General features: G+C 44.5%; 1 protein-coding gene and 1 pseudogene across 1 annotated transcript; both read left to right on the top strand.

Moving 5' to 3' along the window:
* Positions 1–2,991: 2,991 nt before the first annotated feature.
* Positions 2,992–4,906, top strand: LOC133920807 (uncharacterized; annotated as a pseudogene).
* Positions 4,907–14,950: 10,044 nt separating this feature from the next.
* Positions 14,951–16,134, top strand: LOC133921300 (nudix hydrolase 18, mitochondrial-like). The gene is made up of 2 exons (XM_062366113.1): positions 14,951–15,468; positions 15,601–16,134. Exons 1-2 carry the CDS (start codon positions 15,088–15,090, stop codon positions 15,700–15,702), a joined length of 483 nt encoding a protein of 160 aa, XP_062222097.1. The 5' UTR covers positions 14,951–15,087; the 3' UTR covers positions 15,703–16,134.
* The last annotated feature ends 1,335 nt before the right edge of the window (positions 16,135–17,469 follow it).

The raw sequence follows: 17,469 nt of genomic DNA, 5'->3' as shown, positions 1-17,469 counted from the left end.
TCAAGGATTTTTTTAAGGTACTCTAAAATTAGTATGGACCGTCCATTGTAGGATGATCCAATGATTGATAATTATAATACCTCTTGAGAGGTAACACATACTACATCAATTATGGCGTCGCAAATAAGGAAACCAAAGATCTACGCACCTGACATTTATGAAAGGATTTGATTCGTTGTATAAGTACTCTCATTGTGCATTTAAATTTCAAATATTTATAAAATGTTGCAGCTGCCATGCGGGGAAGAGGTGCGGCCCTGGCGTCGAGCCGGACGGCCGGCAGCACCACTATAGCAGCCGTCACGCGAGGAATCTGGGCTGGGCCGATGATCTGGGCCACCGCGCGGGGTAAATCAGGATGAGCCGCGCGAGCAAGGCCTTCGTGGAGGGCCTGAGTGAGGAGCGTGGACGCCATAGGGATTCCCCGGAGCAGGCGAAGAGGAGGCGAGCGCGGGGAAGCGCATGCGGTGGCGTTGTGCCGGCGAAGGGAAGGGTGTGCGAACTTTCTACTTCCACTCGCTTATGCGACGCTAGGTCAGTTTGATTCACGTTTAAATTTATCATACAAGTTAGTTAAATATATTTTATTATAAAAATGTAGCTAATAAATTTTTAGTTATAAATGTGATAAAATTAGTAAAAAAAACATATGATGTGCGTGTCAGGGACTAACAAAATATAATTTGTCACAGTTGTGACAGTCAAACAAATAGTTGTCGAAAAAATTTGTTGCTGTGAGGAAAGGTGAATTAGAATAATTAGAAATCTAAACTAAAAATTGACTCTAAAAACTTTATATGATAAATATATCTCAATTTCTATCTAAATATACTCTACGTTTATCTAGTGTGTTTACTCTATCGCTCAAAAGGAATATAACTTACTCTAACAAGGTAAATTGTAAGTATGTAAATGCGAAAACGTAAATAAGTTAAAGAGATAAACTCGGCACAAGAGATTTTTATCCCATAATATCAATGGTATGAATGTCATCCTTAGTCCATATTCGAGCTTCACAAAGGATACGCTCATGATCACCAAGTCTCTTTCGGTCACGGCTCTTAACCTACCAAGTCGCCAAGATAATATCTCAAGCACAATGAGCCACCAAGACACCAAGACAAGATCTCACCACTAGCCTCTCTTCCGGTCACTTACTGTTATGATCACTTCGGCGCTTGAGCCACCAAGACAAGGATCTCTGCGTCCCCATACACGTATCTTGCCGCCACTTCACACCAAGTCAGATGGTCAACAAACTTGCCAGTGAGTCACCAATACTTTAAGGTGCTGATGTCTCTCTTGGTACAAGTTAGAATCACTCTTTGATACTTTCTTCAAGCTGTAGCACATAGCTACAACTCACTCTAGCCCTATAAACACTAAACACTTTCTAATCTTGTGCCTAATTGTCTTGGATAATTATTTTAAGCATTTTGGTGGCTTGAATGTCTTCTCAAGTGTATATGAGGTTCCTATAAACTCCAGCAACATATCACACCTTCAAATGACTGAGTGGAGAGATACTTATAGCCTCAAACCCGTCAACTAGCCGTTTTCCCAACGGCTCGGAAAATATGTTAACACCGGATGATTCGGTGAGTACAGCATTAAAAACTAGCCGTTGGAACTCCACTCAAAGCCATGTGGACACCGGACATTCCGATGTGCCTTCAAATCTATCACCGGACCTTCCAGTGAGTTATCTTGAGCCAGACCGCATCACTTCTTCTCTGCAAGAAATGCTCCAATGCATTGATCTTCGGAGCACCGAACCTACCGGTGGTTTGTTTTTCATTCTTGAACACTTGCAGTCACATTTACAAAAAATGCTCTGGTGCTATACTCCGATGTGCACAAAACCAAACACCAAACCATCTGGTGGGTTGATCTTCAATCTTCTGCACTTGCATTCTTCTCTGTAGAAGATACTCTGGTGTTACCATATGTAGATCATCGGACTATACGATGAAGTTCTCAGCATTCTCCCTCTTTGTCAGAAATACTCCGGTGAGTTCAACACATGGAGCACCGGACCATCTTATGAAGTCATCATCCTTCACTTTGCCTCTTAACAAAATACTCCGATGAGTGCAAAATCCTCTGCACCGGACCATCCAATAAGGTCAATTCTACCAGGACTTCTCCAATTCAATCAAATTTTATCTCAGCTGCGGTGGCTTCTTAATATATTACATCCATAAGACTTACTAACATATATTCTTGACAAATATGTTATTCGCAATGACTATATTATCATTAACTATCAAAATCACAATCTATAGCCTAATATGGCCATTTTTGCTACAATTTCCCCCTTTTTAGTGATTAATGACAACACAACCAAAGAAAATGGCAAATAATAAATGATATCAATAGTTACAACATTATTGTAGGGACTAAGGATTATTATGTTAAGGGCTTGTTTGGAAGAGAGGGGTTACTTAGGAGTTTTTAGAATTTAATTTAAGTTTGTACTAATTTCTAATGATTTGGGTCCTAAAACACCCCTTCCAAACAGGGCCTAAATGGACAAAGTGAGCCCAAAGAGTTCGGAACTTAGGCTTCTAGTTAGTATATACAATATTGTATAGTGTTGTGTACGCGTGCCGCTTGCGGTGTATAATATTTTTGTTTTCATCGAATCAACTTAAGGATTTAGTTTCAAGGTTTAGATATTGCATTTGAGAATAAATACCATACTCATGTAGCTCAATATATGGAATTAGAGGCATTTCATAGTTTAGTTCCTTTTTTTGTTACATTTTCTGAGATGGTACATTGAGTTGAATAAGCTTTAGTCATGTTTTCCTGTTACTGAACTGTTTGGTAATCTGTTTGTAACCGATGTTGTCATTTGATTGAACTTATATCTGCTAAAAAAAATTATGTGTCAAGTTTTACTAACATCCCTAATTTTAGTTATAAGGGGATTTTTTTTAATCTTGGAAAGTGAACATGGAGTAAATTCAATCATGTTGGAAGCATTTAACGGAGGAACTATGGGCTATGAAGCTGGGCTTGAGATTGCTTCAAGAAAAGGCCAAACCTGATTCATCTTAGTGGCCATATATTTCCAGTCTGGCAGAGATGTTTACCATACCAATCTTCTTTCCTGAGGAAGACATAAGAAACTTACTGTACACCCCTCTCCTCTACAGGTTGTTAAAAATATATGGTGATACTCGTATCTAAAGGATGTTCATTATTTCCCTCTTTCTTTTCTGACTCATTCTATTTCAAGTGAATAAAAGATGTTTCCTTCTTGAGTTTGAGAACGAGGTACAACATAAGTTTGGAATCGTGCCCTTGCAAGATCATCCTTTTTGTGGGCAAGGTTTAAATTCATCTTCCCTTGGATGGGTTATGTCAACTGCATCTTCTCGAGCATTCCGTTTGCATGGTGAAATCCCAATGTTGTTGCCTCTTATTGATATGTGTAACCATAGTCTTAACCCAAATTCTAGGATCGTCCAGGAAGAAAGTGTAAATAGCTCAGACATGTCCATTAAGGCAAGTATCCTGTGATGTCCTTGCACTTCTGATTTTTCCATTTATACACTTGAAATGTTAGATTTTCATAACCTAGTTAAATATTTTCAATGCCAGTCGTTGTCTTTTCCTCTCTCATATATCCGCTTGCAAGCATTGATGCAATTACTGGATATCTTATTACTTCTTGTCATTCGATACACTCATTGCTGACATCTCTGGTCGATCACAATTCATAACATTCATGTGCCAATTGCAATCTTCACTGCATTATCACTACAAATTCTTATGTTGGCTTGCATTTGTTAGCCATGCGATACTTGCATCGACATATCACTACTCTACTCTTTACGCTAACTTTGTGCAATTGGCACTGTCTGTTTGTCTAGCGAGCAATACTTAACTGCATGGAAGACTATTACCACTTCTGGACCTAGAGGTGACTAATGTTTTTAATTAATAATAACATAGTTTGCAAAGATGTGGCACAGTGAAGTGCATTTATTTGACTGATTTGGTAGGTAAATAGCGGTTTTAGTCTATAATCTCCTTGCTTGGGGAATATGCAGAATAAGCCTATCTACTTATCTTTACGTTTATATTTCCACACACAGGTTGTTGCTGAGACAAAGATTGAGCAAAATGCAGAAATAACACTGAACTACGGTTTCCACCCCAATGATTTCTTTCTTCTTGATTATGGATTTGTGATAATACCGAATCCTTACGATCAAGTGGAACTTAGCTATGATGGAACCCTTCTTGATGCTGCTAGCATGGAGGCAAGAGTCTCTTCTACCAACTTTTTAGCACCTGCCAAGTGGCAACAAGATATCTTGTCACAGCTAAATCTACATGGAGAGGGCACCGTTTTGAAGGTTTTTCCCACATTCTAATCATCCTCTATTTCTTGTGAACATTGTCGAATCCAAATCTACTGAAGTACTGATTATTGAATGCATTATTCACATACCAGTCTGAACCTCTTTAACTTTAGTTTCAGAAAGTTTGACGCTTGCTATGGGCATGACCTGGTTTCTTTCAGGTAAGTTTAGGAGGCCCTGACATAGTTGACGCACGCTTGTTAGCTGCTCTACGGATGCTGCTTGCGGTTGATCCAGAGGTTGTGTACAAGCAGGACCTCAAAACTTTGATGTCCCTTGACATGCGAGCTCTTTTAGACCCTACTGTTGAAGCCTTAGTGCTCTGAACGGTTCTTGTACTCTATGCCATTGCTCTTCAGCACTTCCACACAAAGATAATGGAGGACGAGGCCATTCTAAAAGGAGAACCGCCTCTTACTACTGAACTAGTTGTCCAGTTTAGATTGCAGAAGAAGGTCATGATCGTTGACGTGATGCAGAATCTCAGCCAGAGAATCAAGACGCTATCGCCACAGAAATCTGCCAGGTAGGATATTTGACATTCTGGAATTTCTTCATCAGACAAACTGTTCTGTACTGATTACTGCAAATTACATAGACCCTAATTTTAACTCTGTACCACCTCCTTGTCATCACATGTGCAATGTTTAACATTAAATTGGAACAGGTCTTCAGGTTATCATGCCCAAGTTGCAACTGATCTCTCTACCTAAAGACTTCAACAATGTAGGGAAAATGAGACGCTCTCATGTTCTTGAATCTGAAATTATGTGTTCTTCTGACTAACTGGTTCTTTAGGGGGGGGGGGGAATCTTTGCACAAGGGGATCACATAAAACTTTAATTACCCTACAACAAGGAATATTTACATGATCCAGAAGGAGCATCACCCTAACAACGACTCTGAATTCCCATTCCAAGGACCACTCTGAACTTGCCAAGAAGACGATCAAACAAAAATCCGAACAACGATATCAATCGATCCTAACGCCTGACGAGGGGAAGGGGTTAGACACGATAGGCCGCCTCCCGCCACCCCGAGGGGGGCGATCAAGAGGCAAGAGCTTCCTCCCTAGCGATGGAGATGGCCGGGGGACCTACCCGGCCGAGCGGCGACCTAGAGCGCTGCCTGGCGATGTCCCAGAGGACGAGGCGCATCTCAGAGACCTGGTGCTGGTACGTCTCGTGCACCTTCACCTTCTCGTCGTCCTCTTGTTTGATCCGTCTCACCTGACTGTGCACCACCCGCACGGCCACCTGCTCCTGATCTCTCTGCATCTCCATTGCAACCTTCTCCTCCTTTGCAGCGCTGATCGAAACCTTCTCGGATCTTTTCATTCAGAAGATGAATCTAAGACTTTCTCTGGAGACAGTGGCGATCACAGGGAAGAAATGAAATTAGCATTTGGAACATCGCCGTGCATGGGAGGCCGGGGGCGTATAAATACGGGACGAGGAACTGACCGATTCTTCCCCGTCCGCCCGAGTGGGGAGCGGTGCCACACGTGTCCGCCCGGCCGTTTACCACATCCGCACCTGGGCTTCGCCTCGTCTCGGCCTCGCGTGATCGTGTCGCTTTGTCCACGAGTTTTTCCCGGCGTCGGCATGTACGCTCGTCCATGTGTACGAACACGTTGACGCCCCGAGCCTGCCGTTGCTTGGTTGCAATATTTGGACGGGTCGGTTTGGATCTCGGCGAGGTAAACGTTGGCCGAGCTGTACCGGCAGAGAAGGAGCACGTCGGATTTGTTGCGGTGCGAGGCCGGAGGAGTTGAGAAAATGGAGCGACGAGCCGTGATCCACGAGGGAGACGTGTGAAAAGTGAACGAACCTCTAGCTCGGGTAGTGATGGCCGTGTCCAGCCTATCCACCCGAGTTCAATCCTTAGGATCTGCACTTGGGTAACGCATCATGTGATTTCTCGTGATGTAACCAGTTGGAGGCACATGTGAAGCCTGGTTAGCCCGTGTTTGAATCCCCCGCTTCTTCTTAGTTAGTATCCGGTATAGCTAATCCGTGTCTTTCAAAAAAAAAAAAAAACATGTGAAACATGGATAGAGGCGAGCGAAACGGCCACAATTGGAACGGCCGACGTGGGCGTTCCTCAAGTGTTTTTAGATGGGTATTGGGTACAGTGTAGCTAGGAATGTAAATAAGTACCTAATGGGTAATTCTAAATAACTGTTCTGTTAGTTTTTTTTAACTTAATTAAGTGAGAATGAATCTTTAATTATTTTTTAGTTTTAGGTTGGTCTAATAATCTAAAAAATACAAAATTTGCATCCTTATGTACGACGCGAGCTGGTTGATGCGAAGCAAACGTGTTGGATGAATTAAGTGAGGGCGTTTGTGTTTTGGCACGGGCAAGTAAGAAGAGAATCGAATTGCTAAAGAGAGGAAATCTCCACGGTTCTCTCTAGTTATGTGCTAGATGGGTGAATTGAACGCCCATGGGGCTTTTCAGGCTTTCAACTACGGCCCACACACAGATATCCGCGTTGAGATCTTTTTGTTTTTATATTGTTAAATCCAAAAAATACAAATATATACGTCAGCTTTCAAATTTTGCAGTGTACAGAATTACAAAATTAGAAAACAGACGCATGTGTTTGTAATTTTTGGACTTAAAAAATATCTTCCTACCCAAGTCGGCCGGATGTTAGTCTCGAACTGAATCTGTCACACCACAGCTTTATCTGCGCGTCCCAAGTCGGTAAAGATTCTTCCTCACCCAAACGACAAGCCATTGGCCATGAACGCAGCTTCGATCTTACTTTTCCAGGAGCTGAAAAGCGAAAGCCAAGCACGCAACAGGACAAATCAAGCCGAATCAGGCTTTGTTCCAATCCAACCGCGCTGCTGCGTGATGACTGTGGACTTCGCCGTATCCGAAAGTGTGCGCAACGTGTTGGCTGCTTCTACTTGGATCGTATCGAGCATCCGCCGTGCCTTTCTCCGGCCATGGTAGGATTCTGCTGGTGGCCGCTACGTGCCGGTGGTGCCGCTGTCACGTCGCGCGTGGCGATGACATGGACTCGGCGCGGCCATCACATACGGAGCAGCGGCAACCAGAGACGGCCGGGACCGTGGAAGGCTGGATTTCGGCGCGGACACGTGAGCACGCGGGAACCATGCGTTTGTATGGTGAGCTCGGCCGGAACAGCTAGCAGTGGAAGAGTATATTCTCTCGTGATCGTGGCCTGCAAAAGAGATCGCTTGGGACCTCTCAACTGGTCTCTACCGTTTTTTAGTTGTTTATTTATGCGTACATATAAAACAGATTTTGTTTGGAGTTTCTCCAGGATTTCTTTTTGTTTTTGATTTTTTTATCCTTCGAACCATGTGCATCTTAGTCATACCAAAACTCGGATCAAACTCTTACCTGTTTGTATCTTTTTGTTATGACGATAAAAGTTAATAAAAAAAATTTCATCCATAAAAAAGATTAATTGCCCATTAATTTTCCGTGAGCAGCAGCAAAACAACTGAGCTGTTTTAATCATGATGAAGAGGGTAGGGAGGTTGCCAGATTAATCAGACACACACACATGTCCAGGGTAAGCAAGAGCAGTAATTAGACCCACAAACATCAGGTCAACTAATGTGTATCCTTTGAGAATCTTTGGCAACATCGACAATGATCGATCCGTGACGGGTCCTGCTTGCTTCAGTTCCTCTCTAGAATCGATCGATCAACGAATCGTGTTTATCTTCTTTCGCTTCCAGGTGTGTGGTCGCAGGGATCTGCTTTTTGTCCGTGTCGCTGTCCCCGGCTACTTCGTTTCAGGCACTCTCTGCTGATGACAAGGACTCGTCCATATCTCATTTCTTGCTTTCATTTAGGATGATCTACATGTTGTGTTGGAAGAAGTTTTTAATTAGTATGCGGTAGCTGCAGTTAGCAATTCTGAAAGATTTCAGTGTGAAGAGCAAAATTGTTTAGTGCCTGTTTTCAAATGCACTAGTCCAGAAAGGGTGACAAAATGTTGAGGATAAAACTCCTTATATATGCCACTGAATAAATGTGAGATTCCTCAGTTCTCACTGTGAGGCTTACCAGGTAGGCTGAAACACACCTGTCAGTGACACATTCAGAGGTAATAAGAAATGTGGGGAATATTATGAGGTAGTAGTATCATTTCAGATCGATGTGAATAATGAAACCGGTCAAGATCTCTACAGTTTTGATCTGGACTGCATGCACGTAGTATAATGCGATCGATCGAGACATCAGCTTCCGAGCAACTCACATGCATGCATCGTTAAACTATCAGATTGGATTGTGATATCTGACAATCCCAGAGGCAAAGAAACTCGGTCGATAACGCATGTTACTCGCCAAATCACACAATATCAATTGCACATGCCCATGTCGATGTGAACAGCTAAATTTTGTCAACACACACTAGTTCGCTCGCTCGATCGATCGCCTTCGTCATATCACGTTGGCCTCGACTCCAATTTTGCAAATTCTCGCGATTCGCCATGATTTTTTTAATTTTTTTTGAAAGGGGGCATGAGCTCTACCATTCATTAAAGTAGGAAAGAAGTTTTACATAAATATATCACACACCAAAAGACATATGGTTGTGAGCAACCATAAAAAATCAGAGTAAGTTAATTACAAGAGATAACATATGACACCATAAAATAGTTCAAAAACACACTATCAGGAGCCGCAACACAAATCATCTAGGTGATCTCCAGATTCTTTCCCGGTTTGGTTCTCATTTCTTCATTCGCCAAATACGAAACCTGGAATGGCTATAAGCTTTTTTTCTGAAAAATTCTTCGATTCCTTTCTTTCCATATGCTCCAGCACACATAGATAAAAGCAGAGTTGGCTATTTTTCGATCAATCTTGGGGATACTCACCATTGTCGCTTCCCATCAATCTCGAACTGATGTGTGATGCTGCAAGTGTATGTTCCTGAACTCTGACCTACCCAATCAGTTAGCAACTTGTTCCCACCTCTTTGGAATACACATATTACTAGCCAAGGTGAATCGCAGTTTTAGGAGCTTGATCATAAAGGGAACATGAGGCGTTACGTGGCTAATTTTTTCTTGCAAGGTTGTCTGCAGTGTTAAGCTTTTGTTGGATGAGTAATCAAGCAAAGAACTTACATTTGTTTTCTACTTTGGATTTCCAAACAATGTTGGCTTTGCAGCGGCTAAAGGAGCCATGAAACTAAACCGCATAAGCAGATTTTGTACTATATGTACCATATGGTGTCCACTTACAAGCAATTGAGTTCGACATGTTGTCCTGCAGCACTACTCCTTGCAATTTTGTCCAAAGATGGATGAATTCATTTAGCTGAATCTCTATTGTAATATTGGTCACCATACGAATCCAATTACCATCCTGTAGCTCAGAAGCTACTGATCGGTTTTTCCTGGTAGTAATACGGAATAGATTTGGTGCTTGACCTTATAGCCATCTGGTGTCCCAGAACTTGTCAATTTGCCCATTATCAATAGTGACTTCAGTAGAAGCAGCAAACACTCGCTGATCAGTTTCATCACAAGGTAATGTAGCACTGGGCCATGGTTTGTCCGGGTGCTACCATTCTAGCCAAAGCCAACGCAATCGAAGAGCTCTCACAAACATCACTGGATTCTTCAAACCAAGTCCACTAAGCTGCTTTGGTCGGTATACTCGTTTCCAATTAACAAGGCAATATCCTCCCTTCACTTGACCCGTCCCTTTCCAAAGGAAGGCTCGCCTAATCCGATCCATATATTTTGTAGCCCATTCTTTCAACTGGAAAATGAGAGATGTTAGATAGACTGAGATGTCAAAATCGAGTCCATAAGGATCAGCCTACCTGCCTTATTGAGGAGCTTGCCTTTCCACCCGAGAAGCTTCCTAGTCATCTTATCAATGAGAGGTTGTATGTCTAATTTACACCTGCGTTTTGTGGTTAGCGACAGACCTAAATATTTACATAGAAACTTCTCAAGTTTGATCAGGAATACATGCAATATATCTCTCCAATGAAGAAGAGTTGCATATGACTGTTTGTTAGCCTCGCAGTTTCATGGAAAGTCGCAAGCTAGCATGTCAAATTCGTAATATAACTTCTGCTTCATTGAAATCACTCTTACGCGAAATAGCGTACGTTAATAAGACTTCCTAACCCACGTGCACCATGAAGAACATTACACATTTACACATGATAGTGTATATACAGGGGTTGTTACTCAGTGATCATTCAGACTATAGTATATATATAAATGGTACGATCATAAAGAAATTTCCTTATTTTAAGTTGGATGTTGACAAGATCGACTATATATATGCATGGGACATGAACAGGTGAGCAGTTAAGGTTCCCGAGCATCTATAACCGATTTAAGAATTTGGGAGTCGATGGTCTGACCGAATCTCACTTATACATAGGGCCAGGGGCACCGTTGGTGTGAAAGAGCATAGTTTAGTTGGATAGATCATTTGCGGTGGACCTGTTCGTTCATATTTGAGTTTTAGACTCGAAACATATGCTTATATTTATAAAAATGGCTATATATTATTGGCGCATCATTAAATATCATCATTTCGTACGAATCTCAATCATAAATCATGGACGTTTAGCTGCATAACTAATTCGCATATAGGCATTTTGGGTGGTTACCTTCCGTAACGCCTACGTGCTGAGATTCTGAGGAGAATTGGAGCGATCACCAAACTGAAGCTCTCAGCTAACGTCACACGAATATCATATGCGAGAATAATCAAGTCTATTAAAAGGATGAAAATGCCAAATGGTGAAATGGATGCAGTCATGCAACCGAAACAGCTAATAAATTACACATCTGTTCTTAGAAATTTGGTCTTGAAACATCACTGAACAACCCACTAGTACGTTTCACTGATCAGTAGGACGCACGAGTTAAGACCATTCAGCATGGAACTAGGGACTAACTGTCGAGAGATTATTCGTGACAATGGAAGGTTCGGTGGAAAACCAATCAATCTTAGGATAAGTTGAGAAAAATAAAAGAAGGTAAGCCAACAACCCAACCAGTACATTGAACTCGATCAAGAGACAAAGAACATTTTGAGCAGTGCATGCATACGCATGGCTTGTCAGCCTGAACCGACGAGTTGCTGCTGTACGTGCGAGGAAATTCCATGGAAGACTTTTCAGGCTCTCTGTTGGCTCCACATATGTCTGAACATTGGTGGCCATGAACTGCATTGTGCAACATACATACACCGGTCGATCTGAACTGCATATTATCCGATAGGATAAACAACATACATTGTGCAACATACATATCTGCAAGACTGCAAATCTTCCCAGTATGGTCGATCTGAACGGCATATTATCCGATAGGATAAACAACATACATACACCGGTCGCATGCATGCATGCATGTCATCTTGTTTACACACTCGGAATGGACGTCCCAACAACCGTGGGGCACCGCACGGCACTACCTTTCTCTATCTTCGTCAATAGTCGTCTGGTTGCAGCTCCCAACAACTGCTGCAGGTCGCAAAGTAACAATGTACTAGTATTACTAATCGTCAAGAAGGTTCGTTCCAAGCCATGAGGTTTGATCTTTCCATGGGTGTCGTTGATAGATTAGAGGGAGCGGGGAAAAGGGGAAACAAACAGGCACGAGATGACACATCAAAGGACGCGACGAGACCTGAAACCAAAAGAAAACAAAGCAGAGATACCCCCAACAGCTGGACAACTGCACGCTGGTGGCCCGTTGGATCGTCTCATGGTTGAGCAACCCAGCAAGCGCCTGTCCTGTCTCGCTAGCTTGAGTTAATGCATGCCCATGCCGGTGGAGACCATGCACGACGCGATCTGGCCCAAACATGGCTGGACGCGAGCGATTGAACGTGGCCTGTCGACTCCGGCCGTCGCGCGCTCTGATTGGCGCCCACGGCGACGGCAGCGTTCAATTCGATATCGGTTGTTGGAGCTGCAGGGAGAGCCGCCCGGCCGCGCGTACGTCTGCGTCGGTCGCGCCGTTGGATGGCAGCTCCCCGCGACATGTCCCTGACCGGCCTGGTCCCGGACACAAGACGTCTGCTCTCACTCTCACTCACATCTGCTCGATCGTGTAAAGGCTACCTGTCTGCCTGTATTGCTGTGCGGCCTGTGAATTCAGCAAGGCTCTCAGTTCGTCACTCGATCGCTTCTACTTGATGCAGTTTTGATTCCCGCAACTTCGGTGCCATTTACCAACGGAAAATCAGTTGGGACCAACCAGCGACTGAAATACTACGCCCAACCGACTAGCTCTTCACCAGCAACCAGCCTACTTGGACTCTCCTGTGATTGCTTTCACCTTCTAGAACCTGGCTGTAACATACTACAAGATTTCCAGCGTCTGTGTCCACGCAATTCTACAAGATTTCACGTCGGTGACAACGCCAGAATGACGGTGGTAAGATTGTCATGCGGGAGAGCCGGACCATCGCCCCTGCACGCACACACGCATGTGTATCTCGAACGAGAGGGCTCTTCACATCCGGGCCGGTCGGGAGGCGTCACGGCCGGGGTTACACACTATCTCTCACGTGGCAAAATGAAATCTATCGCGTCGTAGTATATTGTAGTTCTTTCGCCATTGCTAATGAGATTTGTTTAGAATGACGAGAATGCGCGCGAAAGGAAAGAACGGCATATAGTTCGTGTGAATTGGTGTCATCAGCAAGTGTTCTGGTTCTATACTTTCACAAGCAAGAAAGGAGAACCGGGCACAACACTTGCAGTGTGTGAACATCGCCGCCATAGCTGACGATGCAGCTTGCTTCGCAAGTACGATCGCGGCCGTTTACTTCCATGCATAAGCACAGCATTACCTCCGGCGACAAGCAGCAGCGACGTCGCTAACGACGCTGACAGATGGAAAAGATGGACTTGGCCATGCATCAATGGGACAATGGACTTTCTGGTGGTAGCAGTAGTTAACTAAGGCAAGGAAACGACAATACAGCATGCTGGTAGCCTGATACGCAGGGGAGGAGAGCAGAGCAGCAGAGAGAGCGTGCATGCGCGTAGACGCCCGCCCGGCCGACGACGAGAGATGAGACAGGACGCGAGAGAAGCAGCTGCGAAGGACGGGCGGGAGCGGGCAATCGCCTTCGCCTGCAGTGCAGATACGCGCTTTGTCCGCTATCATCTCCTCCTTGCACTCAGACTCAGGGGCATCTTCTGCTCTGTGACTTGAGTGGACACGGTCTATGGACTGCAGGTGATGCCAATCTGATTAGATGATGGTGATGCTTCCTTTAGGTGGTGGTTATGTGTCTTTTTTCAGTTCCTTTTTTTAAGGAAAAATGGGATAAGCAATGATCAAACGAAACGGGACGAAACGGGAAAAGAGATTTTGCAACCGAATTCTTTTGTCCCGGCCAGTATGATCCTGACTATATTTGTCCATGTGGTTGGTGATAGATTTACGTCTTCAACCTGATAGTGTTCTTACTGTTAGCTTTAAGCGTTTAATCCTTGGAGTTGGAGTGCATGGTGGTTTTGTTTTCTTCTTTCTTCCCTGATGCTTCTATATGAATGGTCACCATACTCTATATAAATCATTTTTTTTTCAACAAATTACTTTGGCTATTACTCTCATATATGCACAAACCATAGCTGCCTTAACGGCGGACACGAATTCCTGCAAAAAATTACTTTGACTATTACTCTCATATATGCACAAACTATAGCTGGCTTAACAGACACGACTTACATAGTCTCTGTGAGCAATATATTTACTATTTGAACCACCACAAACAAGAGAAGTCTCGCATGGTCCAATAATAGAACATTATCATTATAGAAATCTAGAACGCTAGTGTAAATGGCTAAGAGCCCGTTCAAATTGATCTTGTAACGTATCCGCAACTGAAAGAATGATTCATATCAGCCACTTTTTCGCGCAATAAATCATCACGCTCGCAAAAAGTCAAAAATATCCAGCGAATTAACCCTTCCATGAAAATTGAACTATCTGATTCAGACCTCGGAGGCATATCTGATTTTGAAGTGAGGGCAGCTACCCAGCGAGATATCTGCCACATAAGATCCGGTCGCCGTGTCCACACCCCCAACCAATCCTCTGCTCGTCATACTCCACGCCCATGTTACCTATCGTTGACTCGGCATCACCGAGCGTGATTGGTTGTCTTTATAAACGGATACTAATTTAGTGAATATGTATAATTTTATAGATATGTGTTTGATTGTCTATATGTATTGTTCTATTTTGTATAAGTAGGTGTAATTGTACGTTCACATCTTGGTTTGGGATTCGAGCTTCCCTCCGTAGTTTGGTCGGGCGAATGCAATAGGCTACACCCGCTCATATAGACAGATTCGTTTGTCAGTATCACAAAATTATTTATATACGAGCAATCAGTTACAATCTTAATTTTTACATCCGTTCATACGACCTTAAAAATCAACCAAACAGAAACTCAGATCAGTCTGTCCAGACAGATACAACCAATCAAATACTCTTCTTTTTAATACTCTTACATCCATTCAGACTACTTCCTCTCAATCTATGTATATAGTTCATACGGGGAACAGGGCATACAAGCAAACAATCACACCCAAAAGCATTCCATTGACATGGCGCGCTATTAATACCCCGCGATCCCAGCTGCTGCAGCCTCCATCCTACCACACCACAGCAGCTCCAAACCGGCTTTTGCAGCTAATCTAAGCGAGCCAACATCCATGGCCGTGCTGGTGGCGAGGCAGGGGCGCGAGCTGCAGCGGTACAGCCAGAACACCGGCGGGCGCATCGTCGTGGGCTGCATCCCGTACCGCGTGCGCGGCGACGGCGAGCTGGAGGTTCTGGTGATCACGTCGCAGAAGGGGCACGGCATGATGTTCCCCAAGGGCGGGTGGGAGGTGGACGAGTCCATGGACGAGGCCGCCCGGCGCGAGGCCCTCGAGGAGGCCGGCGTCCTCGGCGACACCGAGCCGGTGCTCGGCTTCTGGCACTACAAGAGCCGCCGCTACGTGGACCAGACCTACGAGGGCTTCATGTTCCCGCTCCGCGTCGCCGACGAGCTCCACCAGTGGCCCGAGATGGCCTCCCGCAAGCGCACCTGGGTGAGTACAGTGTACAGATCAATCCCGCACGCACGCAAACACCATTGCTCGCAGCACATCCAGCTGCAAATTCATTGCAAAATACTTCAAGAACATGTCATTTAACCGCGCGCTTGCCATTGAATGGAACAGGCAACGGTGCAGCAAGTGATGGACGGATGCCCGCACTTGTGGATGCGGGAGGCGCTCCAGCAGCTCGTCGCCCGGCACGCGAAGCCGCAGTCTGCTCTGTGATTGGTTCACCAAGCGGGACGGAGCTCGCGAACGATTCTCGCAAGAAAGGATTGGGAGCACGGTCGAACAGTGGTGTCGTGCGCACGTTATGTCTCTCTCGGTACAGCGGCAGGCCGGCCGCCCGGCGCCCGTCGCCGGTCTCGGATTGAGCACATCTGGTCGCCCTTACCGGAGAGATGACGCGCGACGTGCTGCGTGGCTCGATGCTCGCGGTGCTTTCTTGAGGCGTAGAGTCTTCGTTGCGGCAAATAATTTCATGAATTTAGAGAGGAAATGATTGGAGAAAGAGAAAATGTAAAGAAAAGTTGAACATGACACGAACAGCGGCGCAAAACAATTCACGATTCTTTGGAGTAACAGAAGTGTAAATTGTAGCAACCATTTCTTGGAGGTGAAAATTAATGCAACTGTTCAAGAAAGTTTCACACCTAATTACTCATAACTACTACTCAATTAAGCAGTCAAGTTGCTCACTCAACGACGGCAACATCTGAAGCTCCTCTGTGTGTGCTCTCCATGTAGCATTTCGCTGCCTAACAGGCTAAAAAAAAGCTCCATTTCATTACTGAGAAAGCACATATACGTGTCTTACATTACAGGTGACAGGTACTCCAGCTAATCGAAGCAAGCAGGTGTTCTAGTCTTCTAGAGCAGTAGATCAAACAGCATGGCAACGGATTAATCAGCTTTCGAGGTCAGAAAGACACATTTTCGCGATTCGTCGATTAATGGTCGGGTAGGATTAGCGATGTCAATGGGACCTGATCCCTGATTCATCACAGAAATTTTCCCTATTAGAAGACGGAATGAGGAGTTTTTATCCCCCACGAACTTAGATAGGTATGAGTGGGAACGTGTTCATGCTAGCTTTTATATCCCGATATCATGTATATATATACAACTATTATATTATACAGAGTAAATAATAAATAATTTATATTCTTTTTTATCTAACCTACTATATTTCGTATTAATTATTCTCATATACATCAATAAATTATTTATTTATATTATATACATATTGTTAATATATAAAAATAATCATATATAATTCAATCTTATATTTTTATTGGAGACTCAATCCTGATAAAATTCTCCGCAGAAGTGAGGATGAAAAAAATCTTCCCTGAATAGAAACAGGGATGAGAAAGAATTCCGGGAATTAGCCCGTTGCCATCCTAGCATCCATCCCGTGCAAGAACCACGCCGTGACAGAAACTGACTTGTCCCCGAGCAGCGACTGCTGCCGCCCCCACCCGCCGTGCCTATGCCCATCACCTAGCTAGCTGTACGCCGAGACGTCGTGCTCGCGATTTTTCTAAAGCGTGGCCCGCCGGTGAGAACGGCCCGGCCATGTGCCCCCGCATTTCTCTGCGCCAATGAGTAAACTACTGGCGCTCACGGCGACCCCGCGCTGCCTGTCACCCGCTCGTCCATGGTGCCCCTCCGATTTTATTTTGCGGAGACTGACTTGGACCCGGCTGGGCCCGGGACAATAGGAGGGTGACGCCCGGGACGGTAAAAACTATTGCGTTTTTATTATCGGGCGATGATTGATCCGCGCGCCAGTGGCTGTGGTCCATGTGTGCGCGGGCGCAGTTTGTCAAAGCCTTAGGTGACGCGCGCGCGCGACGAGAGAGATAAACACAAACCAGCGACGAGTCTTCGCCTGCGCAGCGCCGGATCGATGAAACAAGCTGTCGCCGCCGGAAATTTCACGCGAAGCGAGACGAGGAGACCCGGGGGCGCGCGCTTCGGTTGTTGCTC

Source organism: Phragmites australis, chromosome 6 (genome assembly GCF_958298935.1).
Source record: "Phragmites australis chromosome 6, lpPhrAust1.1, whole genome shotgun sequence".
Classification (NCBI taxonomy): Eukaryota; Viridiplantae; Streptophyta; class Magnoliopsida; order Poales; family Poaceae; genus Phragmites; species Phragmites australis.
This window is presented reverse-complemented; position numbering and strand designations above follow the sequence as displayed.

Bases quoted from the DNA above. Each gene is read 5' to 3' on its own strand.
- LOC133921300 (XM_062366113.1), top strand. From the start codon at position 15,088: ATGGCCGTGCTGGTGGCGAGGCAGGGGCGCGAGCTGCAGCGGTACAGC. The intron at 15,469-15,600 runs GTGAGTACAGTG...TGAATGGAACAG, and splicing joins CCTCCCGCAAGCGCACCTGG to GCAACGGTGCAGCAAGTGAT.